The sequence below is a fragment of the Panthera pardus genome, unplaced genomic scaffold, assembly GCF_024362965.1.
Source record: "Panthera pardus isolate Hobbes unplaced genomic scaffold, ASM2436296v1 HiC_scaffold_12, whole genome shotgun sequence".
In the NCBI taxonomy this organism is placed as follows: domain Eukaryota; kingdom Metazoa; phylum Chordata; class Mammalia; order Carnivora; family Felidae; genus Panthera; species Panthera pardus.
The window spans coordinates 11,956,158-11,970,564 of NW_026526677.1; the positions used below are offsets into that span (position 1 = coordinate 11,956,158).

Here is a 14,407-nt window from a genome sequence, read left to right on the forward strand (position 1 = left end):
TTTTAACCCAAATTGGGATTTTCTTTTCTTCTTTGGAAGTTTTATATTATTTTTGCTGGAATATTCGGAGGGGACAGGGAAGTGGCTTGGGGACAGGCTATATGTCCAACACGAAGCAGTTCCTTAACAGGAGAATCTTCCGTGGCACTTCGGAGATGGGAAGTCCATCATTCCACAACATATCAACTCTACAACAGCAATCATTGAATCCACCCAAAGTAACCATCCACAGGATCACTTCAGCTTTCCTTCCCCACCTCAATCTTGCCTAAACCCCATTACTTGAATTAGAGTGCCTTTCTTCCCATACAAGTGCAATGAAAAGCAAAGGTTCCATCCAGGAGCCCAGGGAAGCTCAGGGTGGTGATCGGGGGTCAGGCTAGGGAGGATGGGGAAGGAGGAGAGAACGAACAGCTGTCAGTCTTTTTCCCTTCTTTCTTCTCACTCCAAAGTCAGCACCTAAACCCTGGAGCTAGGTCCTCTCCCTGTACCTCTCAGTGCCTGATGAGCATCAAGGCCCAGGGACCACTTTCTGCCCCTACGCAAGCTGCCTGAGCTCCACCAATCAGTCCTTGGGGCCTTTAATCACTCCTGTGCCCAGAACCTTTTCCTCTTCTGGGACAGGGTAGTTTGGTGATTTGGGCACCTGAGTTCAACAGGGCCATAAATTTGGGTGCTCCCTCCCGGATTCACACACGTGTATATGGACTTTAGTCCCCCTTGGGGGCAGGGTGAGCTCAGCTCCATCTCCAATGATTTCTCCAAAGTCAGCTGAGGTTTTGGTAGAGAGGAAAAGCATCAGGGGTGAGGAGGGAGAGGAGAGTCACTATATGCTTCTAAATTTGTTTTCAGTAGCTGCCGGTGATTTGGGTGGACCAAATAAACTTTTAATGTGTTAGTTGTTCCCGAAGCTAGTTGCAGTGAGCATCCTGGATAGAGTCCGGGGGTTGAGTGGATGCAGTGAAGGAACCGTAGAGACCTGGGGGCTGGCAAACACGTGACAAAGTCGGCCCCTGCTGGGTAAGGAGTGAGGGAGGTGACGGCAAAAGAGACAGGGCTCTGAAATGGGCTGCAGCCTGGAGGGAAACTGATCGGCTTGATGCTTCTTTCCCCTCATTCCTTTGGCCCACCACCCCAACTGTCCCATCCGGGGCTTTTCAGATCAGCACGTCTTCCTTTCCTTCTTCTCCTCCACCTCCTGCTCCTCCTTCTTTTTCGCCCCACACAGCCTTCTTTCTGGTGTACATGAAACCTCTCTCTCCTTTCCCTTATATGGACCTCACTCATTGGTTTTCCAGTCCACCCTAAATCCAGGCTGGTCTCACCTAGAGATCCTAAAGTTACCAGCAGTTGGGAGTTGGACATATCTTTGGGAAACACAGTTCAAGCCACTCCAGCTTCTTTTTCTGTGATGTCACTTAAATATCAATATATTTCTTCCCACAAAAGAGTCCTGGTTCATATTTCCCTATGTTTCTGGTCTCCTCTCTCGATTTCAGAAGTTCAGAGCTCATAAGTACTATGAGGATAATTCAGTGGCATTATTCTGCTGACAGAATCCAGACTGATACTAAAGGTACATACAGGGGCACCTGGGTAGCTCAGTTGGTTAGGCATCCAACTTTGGCTCAGGTAACGATCTCATGATCTCACGGTTGGGGAGTTCCAGCACTGCGTGGGGCTCTGTGCAGCCTGGAGCCTGCTTGGGATTGTGTGTCTCCTCTCTCTGCCCCTCCCCCACTCTTGCTGTCTCTTTCTCTCTCTCAAAAATAAACACTAATTTTTTTTTAATTAAAAAAAAACTGATAACACAAAATGCTAGTGAGCATGTGAAGCGATGTGAACTTGCATTCACTGCTGGTGGGAATGCCAAACGGTCCGGCCACATTGGAAGATAGTTTGGCAGGTACTTACAAAGTTAAACATAATTTTACCATACAGTCCAGCAATCACACTCTGAAGTATTTACCCAATGGAGTTGAGAACTTATGTTCACACAAACATCTGTACACAAATACTTATAGCAGCTTTATTCACATACACCAAACACTGAAGCAAAAGATATCTTTCAAAAGGTGAATGAATACACAAACTGTGGTATATCCATAGAACAGAATATTATCCAATGGCAAAAAAAATAAATGAGCTATCAAGCCATGAAAAGATGCAGAGGAACCTTAGTGGAATATTGTTCAGTGCAAGAAGTCAAGCTGAAAAGGCTACATACTATCTGATTCCACTTAAGTGACATTCTGGCAAAGGCAAAACTATAAAGACAGTAAAAGGATCAGTGATCACCACTGGTTCAGGGGAGTGGCAGGGTTGAGCAGCTGAAGCAGAGGGGACTTTTAGGCTGCTAAAATGATTCCGTATAATATCATAATGCTGGATACATGACATTATGCACTTGTTAAGACCCACAGAACATACAGCATGAAGAGTGAACCTTAATGTATGCAAATTTTAAGTCACTTAGGTTGAGAGATGAAAGGAAAGCATGGAGACTTTGACAAGAGAATCTAACTGCACTACAAATGTACAAAAACACCTCACTGAAGGGCGTGGCAGGAAAGGTGCTGACCCCAGGAACTTTGGAAGTGAGTCTGTAAGACTAAACACACACTGTACTCATTTTTTCCTGTCCTGCTGCAGGTGAACAACTCTGATACTGCTATGCATGAAAACTGAATTAAGCAATTAAGTAAATGGGTGGGGGATGGTAGGAGCCACGTTTCTCACTGTTGGACTAGGACTTCACAGATGACCAAGGCAGGAGGCAAAAATGATCCAGGTGGTACTGGAGTTGGAGACATCGGGAAGAATGTTTAACTTACTGCACATACAGGCAGTTACATATAGAAATGTTTGTAGAAAGGCACCTGGGGGGCTCAGTTGGTTGAGCGCCTGACTTTGGCTCAGGTCATGATCTCACAGGGCATGAGTTCGAGCCCCACATCGGGCTCTGTGCTGACAACTCAGAGCCTGGAGCCCGCTTCAGATTCTGTGTCTCCTTCTCTCTCTGTGTCCCTCCCCAACTCATACTCTGTCTCTTTCTCTCAAAAATGAATAAACATTAAAAAAATTTTTTTTAAAGAAATGTTTGTGGATATGCATATATGCAGTGGTTCCTCCCACCCCTCATCTGCAGGGTATATATCCCACGATCCCCTAGGGGACAGTACCAAACCCTATATAGATACGCTTTTTCCTGTACACACCTACCTATGATAAAGTTTAATTTATAAATCAGGCACAGTAAGAGATTAACAATAACTGATAATAAAATAGAACAATTATAATAATGTACTATAATAAAAGCTATGTAAATATTGTCTACCTTTCAAAATACCTTATTGTACTGTACTCTTCCCTCTTCTCGTTATGATGATGTAAAGTGCCTACCTGACGAGACGAAGGGAGGTGGATGGCATAGGCGTTGTGATGCAGCATTAGGCTACCATTGACCTTCTGGCAATAAGTCAGAAGGAAGATCATTGGCTTCTTGACTGCCGTTGACCCCAGGTAACTGAAGCCCCAGAAAGTGAAACCAAGAATAAGCTGGGGAGGCTGACTATACAGGAGTTAATACACACACGTATTCCTTTGCTTTGTCTGCTGAGCGGGCGTAGAAGAAATAATACCCCACTCGCAAAAGCATACCTAGTGCCCAGATGTTGATTTCAAATACACTTCTCCAATAAAAGTAACCAAAGGCTCCTAGAAATGGCTGATGATGCAACTGGGTCAGGTAATACACAAGAGGAGCCTAGAGCATCTCGTAGGACCACAACATAAGAAAGTGCTTAGAAAAACCAGGAAACAAACACAACACACTCTTGGGAATATGTCAAAGAGGGCACCAGAGCCAAATGAAAGTGCTCCCAATGACCAAAGCAGGAACAATCTGAGAAATACAACAAAGTAATTTGGATTATAACTCAACATGTATCTACGAGTCCACACTGGTACAATAAATAGGAAAGAAGAAGCAAATCTCCCATGCTGAATAAATTATGTAGAGACTCCAGGAGTTCCTTACATAAGGAAGAGAAGAAGGATGCCCCACTCCTTAGGTGTGGGCTGTGAATAAAACTTCCTTCCAAAAAGTACATTATAGAAAGGAAGGGAAAGGAGTAAATTTACAGTAGAGAAACCTGATAAACATTATCTTGGCCAGGGTATCAAAGGCAACACCAAATCATAACTCAGGTGGATACTATGTACCCTTGATACAATATAGTGAAAAAGTACTTTGCCCCACTGGTTTTACTCTCCAAACCCCACAACCACAGTCTAATTACCAGACAAATTCCAATAGAAGGACATCCCACAAAAATACCTGACCAGTACTCTTACTAACTGTCAAGGTCACTGGTCAAAGCCTGAGAACCTGCAACAGCCACAAGGAAGGAGCCTTAGGAGACATAACAACTAAATGCAACACACATACATTCCTAAAACAAAAAAGGTCATTAGGTAAAAACTAAGGGCATACGAATAAAGTAATATGATCTTTCAGATAGTCTCTTTGCCCTAATAGCCTATAAAAAGAGTGGATATTACCCTGTGAGTTTCAGAACACATATATCCTGAGTTTCAGTAATACGAGGATTTTGGAAATTCTAAAGATTTTGTTTGAAATTATTTCCAATCAAGCATTTAGTTCCTTAATTAAGATTAACAGTAGCCTTAAGTTGTGCTACTGACGGACCCACACGTTTTCTAAGCACTTACTTGCCTCTTCCAGACACTGGGGATAATGAGATGAACACTCATAATGAATGTCCTTCCTTCAAGCAACTGAACTTACAGGAAGACACAGAAATGGGGGGAAAAACCCCACAGCAGTTACACTAGAGTTAGTGTCATAATCTCATCGTCGTTCATGTTACTTGACTTTAAAATAGGGATAATGGCCCACCTGTTAGGATTAGTCTTCACGTGCTTAGAAAAGTGGTTAAAGCTTAAACAAACTTAAAGCTAGTAAACAAACTTAATTCTCACCATCCTCAATCCTCATCGCTCACCATTTCTACATCTTGCGGACTTATGCATACTTCTGTATACCACTGTCCGTGTTTTTCCTTAATATCAAGGAGGATGGATTCCAGAGTAGAGCCAAATTCAATGACATGAGATGATAACCCAATTTCGTTATCACAAGTGAAGCCAGCAGTATGCATGGCCACCAATGAACCTTCTGAATCAAGCACTGGGGAGCCAGAAGCCCCAAAGTAAAAAGAGGTGTCATAGGTAATCACATCAGGGCTGTGAGCTATTTCCTCGAAGGTTTTTCGAGTGCACATATGGATGTATTGCATCCCATAATTGCAACCCTCTCCCTTTCCAGCCTGAAGATGTTCCTCATATTTCTTTTTTCGCTGACCCTGAGAGATCACTGTACAAGCATCACTAGACTTTTCCTCTCCATTTGGATGGCCAATGATGTATATCAACCCGGTAGGTGGTGCACGAGCGATTCGACTATAGAGTCCCAAAGGTACTTGTTGTCCGTTTGCCTTCAGTTTCAGAACAGCATAATCAAGGGTGGCATCAGATATCTCAAACCACGGTTCAAGGAAAAAGCAGTTCTCATCTTTCTCGGGGAAGCTGTTATAACGAAATGTCACCCTTGCGCATTGACCAATCATGTCTGCCCACTTACTTGGCTCTATTCCTTCCCCCATAAAGTCACTTACTACGTGTCGACAGGTGAAAATGAACAACTCTTTGAAAACATAGCAGGTGGCACAACCCTTATTTCCATTGTTGTCCCATGACAGGTACCCCACTGAGTTACCGACAAGAGAAAGAAAGTTGTGCACTCGGATCGGGGTGGAGTTTCTCGTCATTTTCCCAAACTTTACCTTAAGTAATTTAAATAATGAGGTTTTGCTCTTTTTACTTTTCATTTCTTTCTTGAAGTTTTCTCTGATTTTTTCACTTTCTCTTTTCAAACTGGGGTACTGATCCACAATTTCTTCTCTCAGCACACTGGTGTTTCCTTTCTCTGATTCCGACTTTTGAGCGGCTACTGCCCTGGAGCTCATTCCTTTCTCTACCTCAACCTCAAAGAGCTTGCCTTCCAGGTCGTCCACGGTCTGTGTGCTTTCTAGAATGGAGTCCAGGTTTCTGATGAGCCTCCAATCCTCTTTCTCCAGAAAGGAGAGAAACCTGCCGTCCTTGCACAGAGCATCCTTGATGGTTTCTCCTCTGAAAGCATAGACGCAGAGTTTGCACCCTTCTTTGTGAAGCTGCCTGCGTTTGACGATCCTTTTCTTTCTCTTCCCGATTGCGTGAATATAAAATTTGACACAGTCAGCGGATGCCTTTTCATGCCGGCCAAATACCTGGTTCCCTTCTTTCTGCTTACTTCTACTTCGGACAAATATGATTTGTACATGGCAGCTCTCGGGGAAACAACTGAGGGGCATTCCAAGATTTATGTACCCTTCAATTCCTTCTTTGCCAACCGCCAGCATTTCTTTGCCCTGCTGAGTTTCTATCTCCTCCTTGACAGCCTTGAGAGTGTTGAGGGCCGCATAGAAGCTCTTCTCTTCACTATGTGTGAGCTTGTGTTTCCTGGGGTTTACAGCCAAGGTAATGTAAATTGTCTTGTTGGGGGGCACAGTCTGGTCTTTGGGTCCTAGTGCCTGGATGTTAGTTATATCTTTTGGACCTTTTTTAGAGCCCCTCTTCATTGGAGAAATACTGGAATGACTCTCTTGTTCTTTATTGACCTAAAAATAAATGTGAAATATTTTAAAACTCTGATTACAACCTTACACAAGGAGGGTTAATCAAATAGCAGAAATTTAATGAAAAATTAAGAGCATTTGATTTCTGTATCTAAATGATACGTGTTCTATGCATCAGGGCCTAGGGGTCAACAGACACAAGTTTATATGGCAGCAATGCCATTTACTGATAATGGGAATGACAATGGCAGGATTGTTGTAAAGATTCAATGTAATGTCATGTGTGACAATACCTAACACAATGACCAGCACATTAATGCGTTAGCTTTCATTTTCCTTTCGTGATGCTGCTAATATTCTGGATCAGGAAAAAAAAAAAAAAGGAACATAAGGTAATATAACTTTACTCTGCACATAACATACAAACTCTCAAAGACCATCTCTTCAGCCCCATCCTGTCGGAAACATCCTTGTCACACACCCTATGGGGACAGTGTAATGGATTTCCAAAGATTCCTGGGCAGATACAGACATTTTCAAAGAGGGAACAATGGGGTGCCTGGGTGGCTCAGTTGGTTAAGTGTCCAACTCTTGATCTGAGCTCAGGTCTTGATCTCACAGTTTTGAGGTTGAGCTGTGCGTTGGTGCGGAGCCTACTTAAAAATTTTTTTAAAAATATAAAAAAGAGGGGCATCTGGGTGGCTCAGTTAAGTGTCCGACTTTGGCTCAAGTCATGGTTTCACAGGTCATGAATTCGAGTCCTGCACTGGATTCTGCTGTCAGCACTGAGTCTGCTTCAGATCCTCTGTCCCCCTCTCTCTGCCCCTCTCTAGCTCACACACTCTCTCTCTCTCTCAAAAAGAAACACTTAAAAAATAAATAAATAAAATAAAAAATTTAAGAAAGGGAACTGGGTAGTATGTGGCTATTAGCTCACTCTGTCATGAAGTAGAACCAAAAGAAACATAACTAGGCTTGTCTTGGCTTCCCTAGATATTTGGATATTCTAGCTACAACCAGGATAAAAGAAGACAAATGAAAGCTTTTATGTTGCATCCCCAAATTCTCAAAGTTCTCTTCTTGATAATTTCAAGGAGCATTTCAGACTCAGGATAGAATATGATGGTTTGATATGATCACAGAGCCCTGTTATTAGAAAGAGCCCTGACTTAATGCCAATAAATGTAAGTCCAAGTCTTCACCCCACTTCTGTCTCAAGCAAGAAGTCATTTCTCTCTCCCCATAAACATAATAAAATCCTCCCTCCCTCCCTAACAAGGTTATGATAAGCATTATTATGTTTTACTTTTTTTTTTTTTTTTTGAGAGAGAGAGACCATGCGAGCAAGGGAGAGAGAGAAAGAATCTCAAGCAGGCTCCAGGCCTAGCACGGAGCCCGATGCAGGGCTTGAACTCATGACTGTGAGTTCATGACCTAAGCTGAAATCATGAGTGGGATGCTCAACTGAGCCACCCAGGTGCCTGGAGGACCATTATTTTAAAATTTGTTTTGTACACCAGAAAGCACAATATAAATGTAGGTTATTGTTGTGATCAAATACATGAGCCATATTTGGGATAGCATATAGTTTCATGCTATGAGATGATGTTAATGTTTTTATTCCATAGTTGACTATAATACATGATATTGTACTTTTTGTTGTTGTTGTTCAGGAAGTGTTACAATAGTTTTTACCAAAGGCTGCTTTGATATGGCCAAGATTTGTATTAAAACTGGGGTGCCCGGGTGGCTTAATAGGTTGAGCATTTGACTCTTGATTTGGGCTCAAGTCAAGCGTCTGACTCTTGATTTGGGCTCAGGTCATGATCTCAGGGTTCATGAGTTTGAGCCCCACATTAGGCTCCAGGCTAATGGTGCACAACCGGCTTGGGGTTCTCTCTCTCTACCTCTCTGTCCCTCCCTCGCTCACTCTCTCTCAAAATAAATAAATAAAATTTAAAAAACTATACTAAAACTAAAAAATAGAACAAATGGATAAGAAAGATTTAAAAAAATTTTTTTAATGTTTTATTTACTTTTGAGAGAGAGAGAGAGAGAGAGAGAGACAGAGTACGAGCAGGGCAGGGGCAGAGAGAGAGAAGGAGACACAGAATCCGAAGCAGGCTCCAGGCTCTGAGCTGTCAGCACAGAGCTGGACACGGGGCTCGAACCCACAAACCATGACATCATGACCTGAGCTGAAGTCAGATGCTTAACCGACTGAGCCACCCAGGTGCCCCAAGAAAGATTTTAACTTAATATCCTCAACCTACCATGAGGTAATTTCTTGGAAGAGAGAACTATGGCACCCAGTGTCAAGGAGAGCTGTGTCTTGTATCGGTATATTCCATAAATAGTATTTACAAACATACCTGATGAAAATAGTGATCAATTTTCATATTACGCTTTTCATCAAATGCGATCTTCTGTGACCTGCGCTTTGTAGGGCTCATGGTGGCTTAAAGATGAATCGACAGTTCAGCCAAAACACTAGTTTCCCAAAGGTTCAAGAGTTGTGTCTTCGGAGCTGTGTTCATTGTATAGAGGATAATGTTAACAGGGACCCCACATCCCACGCTTCCCCCGTGGGCTCTAGCACCCTCTCTTCAAAGATGTTAACCTAGCAACAGACCCTTTACCAATGACTATAATCACCTCAACAATACAAGGTCCCTTCTGTAGAGCACCGCACGTTAGATACCACACTAAATACTTTACAAAAATTATCTCTAATTGCCAATCCCCCCAGATACTGTGCAAAGCAGGTATATTTGCTTTTTGCAGATGAGGAATGTATAACTCAGATCAGGCAGGTGACCCTCAAGGCCCTAGAGCTACGTGGCAGAGATGCAATTCAAACGCAGGTATAAATGCCTTACAGAAGGGTAGTTCTGCAGTTTCAGAATGCGGAAGTATGTTCTAGTTCCACTGATGTCAAAATCTGGCCCCCACTTAAGGTGGGGGTAGCACAGGGATGGTGTAATTACAGAGGAATGGATGGAAAAAGGACCATAAAGACAAAATAATCTTGGAATGAGAGTTTACCTGGGAAGAGTCAGGAAGTTTCGTTGCTGCTCGTCTGTTGGTTTTGTTTGTCTGTTTGTTTAAAGAGGTATTTTTCCTTCTATCTTTCTTCTCATGACCCCACAGAAGAGAATGAACAATGTAAATAAAACAGTGCAATTTTCATTAGTAGTAAATAGAACAAAAGCCATAGAGGGCAAAAGCCCTCTGTTTTCAGTATCCCAACATGTACCACGATGCCGGCACGTGGTGAGCTCTCAATACAGACACATTTATAAAGATCCAATGAAGGAATGGAGTCTCCACATGATATGCTACGCCCTATCCTAAGAGCTCTTTATAAATGATCTCATTTAATTCTCCCAACTCTGTGAGATAGGCATTCTTAGTTCTATTTTGTGAATAAAAATCTTGAGCATCCGGAGAGACTAAACTATTTACTCAAGGTTACAAAGCTCCAGCATACTTTTGATTACGAACATTTCAAATAGGAACGACAACAAAAAAAGAGAATAGTATAATGATTGATTTGGGCTCAAGTCAAGCGTCTGACTCTTGATTTGGGCTCAGGTCATGATCTCATATGCCTAGTGACTGTTCATTTTTTGCCAAATTTGCATCATCTTTTTATTTTACTAGATTATTTTACACTTAGATACATCGTGACATTTTATCCCTAATTATCTCTTTCCAGCTCTACAAATGAAGAACTTTTTCTTGTATAATTACAATACTGATTTGTTTAGACCAAGATCCAACTGAGGTACACAAGCCTGTCTTTAATTGTGTCTCTTGGGGTGCCTGGCCGGCTCAGTCGGAAAAGCATGCAACTCAGTCTCGGGGTCGTAAGTTCGAGCCCCATGTTGGGTGTAGAGATTACTTAAAAATAAAAACTTAAATAAAACCCAGGGTGCCTGGGTGGCTCAGTTGGTTAAACGTCCAACTTCGGCTCAGGTCACGATCTTGTGGTTTGTGGGTTCCAGCCCAGCATCAGGCTCTGTGCTGCCAGCTCAGCTGGGTTCCTTCTCGTTGTTTAACTTATGCTCTAGCCTGTCTGTTTCTTGTCAAGTGGAAGTTCTCAAAGACTGTGCCCTTAACCATTTCACTGTGGAGCAGGAGCCTGGGCTTCATTCTTTACTGGTAATGAGCTACCCAGGAAACTCCAGCGTCTCTGAGCCTAACTCTCCTATTTGTAAAACGAGGCCATAATTCTAAATGAGGTAAAGAATATGAAGTTGCTGCATCAATGTTAGTTTTTATAAGACCACCTGGATTCAAATATCTGGTTACCACTTACTAGCTGCATGACCTTGGGCCTACTAATTAAGCACTGTCTATCTCATTGTCCACATCTCTAAGACGGGAGGAGTGGTGGAATCTGTCTCTCTGCTTGTGGAGATTAAAAAATACAATTCATATAAAGCCTTTAGAACAGTTCCTGGAACATAACAGGCTGCCCAGTAAATATTACTACTATCACTATTATCAATATCAATATACTTACCACAATTCTTAAACTGCAGAGAACCTGGGGAAACAGAAACAGATACATATCATGGAGCAGTGGGGCTATGTTGTAAGATCCTTGAAGGCAAGAACTTACTGCCCAATAGTTATGAGAATCTGGGGGTTCAGTGTGCTGTTGAGGATGACCCCAACTGGCGGACTTTGAGACAGGACCCAGGTGATTTAGCAGTGATTATTATATATGGACCAAAAGAAAAAAAAAATATATATATATATATACATATGTGTGCGTGCATATATATATATATATATATATATATATATGTGTGTGTGTGTGTGTGTGTGTATATGTATATATATAAAGTGGACAGAAAGAAACGTGACTTTTGAACTATACGGGGGTGAACTGGAGCATTCACAGGGGAAAGAGACACGAGGCTAAGAAAACACCCCAATATCCACCTCCTGCCCCCAACATCATTTCCAGTATCCAGCTGGAACCATATTACAGCAAATGTGAAGTGTCGTTAGCTAGCTCTCATACTCCAACCCGGTCTTAGAGTTGGAGAAGGCTCTGCTGACCTGAACGACTAGCCCAATGTCCTCCAGTAAGGTGATTAAGAAAGACAGGGACATCTCCTGCCCACCCAGAGGCTCTCTCTTGGAATTCTTCCCGCACTCGTCTCTCTCTTTCGCTCTCCCTCGCTCGCCCCATCTTCCTCCCCTCTCCTCCAGCTTCCTCCCCTCCCCATCTCCTCCGTTTCTTCACGAACTCCTCCTCCCCCCTCCCCCTTTACCCTGGAGCAAGTGCACAGATCTGAGCCAGACAAGAAGAGCGATCGACCGGGTCTCGAGGGACCCTAGGCCACCACCCCGCTCCCCGCCCCCTCCCGCACAGGGAGTGACCAGCAGCCGCCAGGGAAATAAAAGCCTCCCCCGCGCTCCGCGCGTGGGCGGCTGTGTCCCGCCCAGACCTGCAGGCGCGCGTGCGCTTCCGCTTTCCTGCCCCTCCGCAGGCCTTCGGCACTCGAATCCAGCGCCCTTCCGTGATCGGTGCTTATTGGAGGAAACCAAGGCCTAGGAGCTTCGGCTGGAAGCCCGCCGGGGAGGGGCGCCAGGGATAGCTCGGCGGGCTGTACCCGCGGGAGGCAGGGCTGAGGTTCTAGAACTTTTCCCGCCTTTCGCGACCCGCTGCTCCGCCCACTGCTGGGTTCCTTCCTCTTTTATATCCGCCCGGCTTCTAACAGCCTCTGCCTCTGCCTCCACCCGCCTCTTTCCACCGCCGTCTCTGCGTCTTCGCTTCTTTGGAAGCGGGCCCGGCTGTTGGGGGTGGGGGCCTCCAGAATAAACTATTAGAAAGCGTGTTTGTCTCAGTCCCTCCTGCCTGTAACGAAACCTTCCGAACTTCATCCCCACTGCCAGTGGAGGGGCCAGACTTAGGGGAGTCAGCGCCTATTCTCTTCCCTATGAACTTTTCTCTGACACAAGTACAGCCACAACTGACGGCGGTAGAGACCAATTGTATTGTTAATAAGGCGGATTTTCAAGCGTAGACCTTATAAAGTTTAGGCCAGATAATCACGAGGATTCCTTAAAAGATTTCTTTACTCCCAGGGACAAAAAAAACTCAGCCCTTGGGGGACCTTCAACAAAAAGCAGGCTGGGGCTGAACCTCACGCAAGATCCGCTGTTCTCACCTTTGAGTCCAGAGAGCGCCGGAGAGAAAGTTAATGGGACCTCAGGACTGCACGGATCCGGAGTTGTGGCAGCAGAAACTGACTAGGTGTTTGCTGGGGCTTCCAAGGATGTCAAATGCTGGCTCCCAGAAATCTCAGCAGAACTACCTGTTGATAAGACAAAGCTAAGCTTACTGCTTCTTGAGGTTTTGGGAAGAAATAGCTTCACAGAACTTTGGTAGCATTTCAGAAGGAGGAGAGCAAGGTTGGGCTATTTATTGAGATTTTGACGTCTGGCTTAAATCAGGTCTTTAATGTGGGGAATTGGTTAGGATAGAGTAAGCACTGGGTGACAGTTTAGAATTGGTGGGTAACAAGGCAAGGATTTTCAAGGTTTGGGATGCCAACTGTACTTTGATGATTTCAACTGAAGAGTGCTTGGGTCTTTGAGGAAGTTCCTGGAATAAACAATAAAGATATTTGCAACTTTCATGTCCCTGGGCAAAACGTTGCTGGGAGAGTAAATTTATTTTGATGAAAACAGTAGATAAATCATACTAATGTAGTTGGCAAGCTATGTGAATGTAGATGGCTTCAGTGCTCTTAATGATGAACACGATGGAGAACATAATCACCATGTGTCACATATTTTACCCTGGAAAGCAGCTCAGCTCACTCAGGAAAACACATTTGACATGGTTTGTTTGTTACACACAGAATTCAGACACGGAGAGGCTGGACTTACTAGAAAACATTTTCATAACGTTAACGTTGGGTCTTATAAAACACATCAGTTTTTAAAATTAGAACATGCCCTCCCCTTGGGCACTGCAGAAGAAATGCACTTTTTTTTTTTTTTTTTTTTTTTTTTTACGTTTCCAGGGACAAACCTCAGTCCTTTCAGGATATGATACTATCCAGCTGTATGGGTTTTTTATGCCCCATCTTTCCCAGCCTGAAATTTTTCTGTATCGTGTCCCTGTCAGTGAATTTTCTCAAACCTCTAAATCAGCTCCATGACCAAAGGGGTGACTCACCGAATAAAAGAGTTCGTCCCAAATTCCGCCGTCAGTCACCAGTCACTCACAGGAACTTGCGACTTTGGGGTGATCTTTGCCTCCAGCCAGGAATTCCGCCTTCGGGGCAAAAATGGTCTCTGGGCAAGTGGTCTCTGCCCTTCTGGCCAATGAACGAGAGGTCCCGAGTCCCTTTGCTCTCATTGGACGGCAGGTCTCTTACTGCGGAAGCCTATTGGTCGCGCTCTAGCCTCCCCGTGGAGGGCGCGAAAGTGTGTGAATGATGCGCGGCCAATGAGCGTCCGCAAGCCCGGCAGGGGTCTGGGGCGCGGGAGTCTGCGCACCCTCCCTCCGTAAGCGTTCCTAGTCGCGGTGAGCTAGTTCTGCCTCACTGCCGTCACTGCCGGCTTCACCCCCCTCCTTTCCCTAGCCCCAAATCCTCGAGACACTCCCTGGGGAGGGGAGGAGGGGCTTAAGAGGGCGCGGGGCGGGAGGCAGGACCCTGGGCGCGAGCCACTGAGGCGGC

The 14,407-nt window shown here is 44.3% G+C and overlaps 1 protein-coding gene across 4 annotated transcripts; it reads right to left on the minus strand.

The window, feature by feature from the left end:
• Positions 1 to 2,005: 2,005 nt before the first annotated feature.
• On the minus strand, positions 2,006 to 14,397 carry FAM111A (FAM111 trypsin like peptidase A). Of its 4 annotated transcripts, none has more exons than XM_019414470.2 (6): positions 13,903 to 14,397; positions 12,887 to 13,033; positions 11,227 to 11,250; positions 9,744 to 9,830; positions 9,071 to 9,225; positions 2,006 to 6,740 (listed from the first exon to the last, which is right to left on the minus strand). In XM_019414470.2, exons 5-6 carry the CDS (start codon positions 9,149 to 9,151, stop codon positions 5,010 to 5,012), a joined length of 1,812 nt encoding a protein of 603 aa, XP_019270015.2. In that variant the 5' UTR covers positions 9,152 to 9,225; positions 9,744 to 9,830; positions 11,227 to 11,250; positions 12,887 to 13,033; positions 13,903 to 14,397; the 3' UTR covers positions 2,006 to 5,009. The 4 variants fall into 4 exon arrangements, with proteins under 4 accessions (XP_019270015.2, XP_019270014.2, XP_053755656.1 ...); XM_019414469.2 differs by having other exon boundaries at positions 9,744 to 9,833; XM_053899681.1 differs by lacking the exons at positions 12,887 to 13,033; positions 13,903 to 14,397 and adding an exon at positions 12,164 to 12,492.
• Between the last annotated feature and the right edge of the window lie 10 nt (positions 14,398 to 14,407).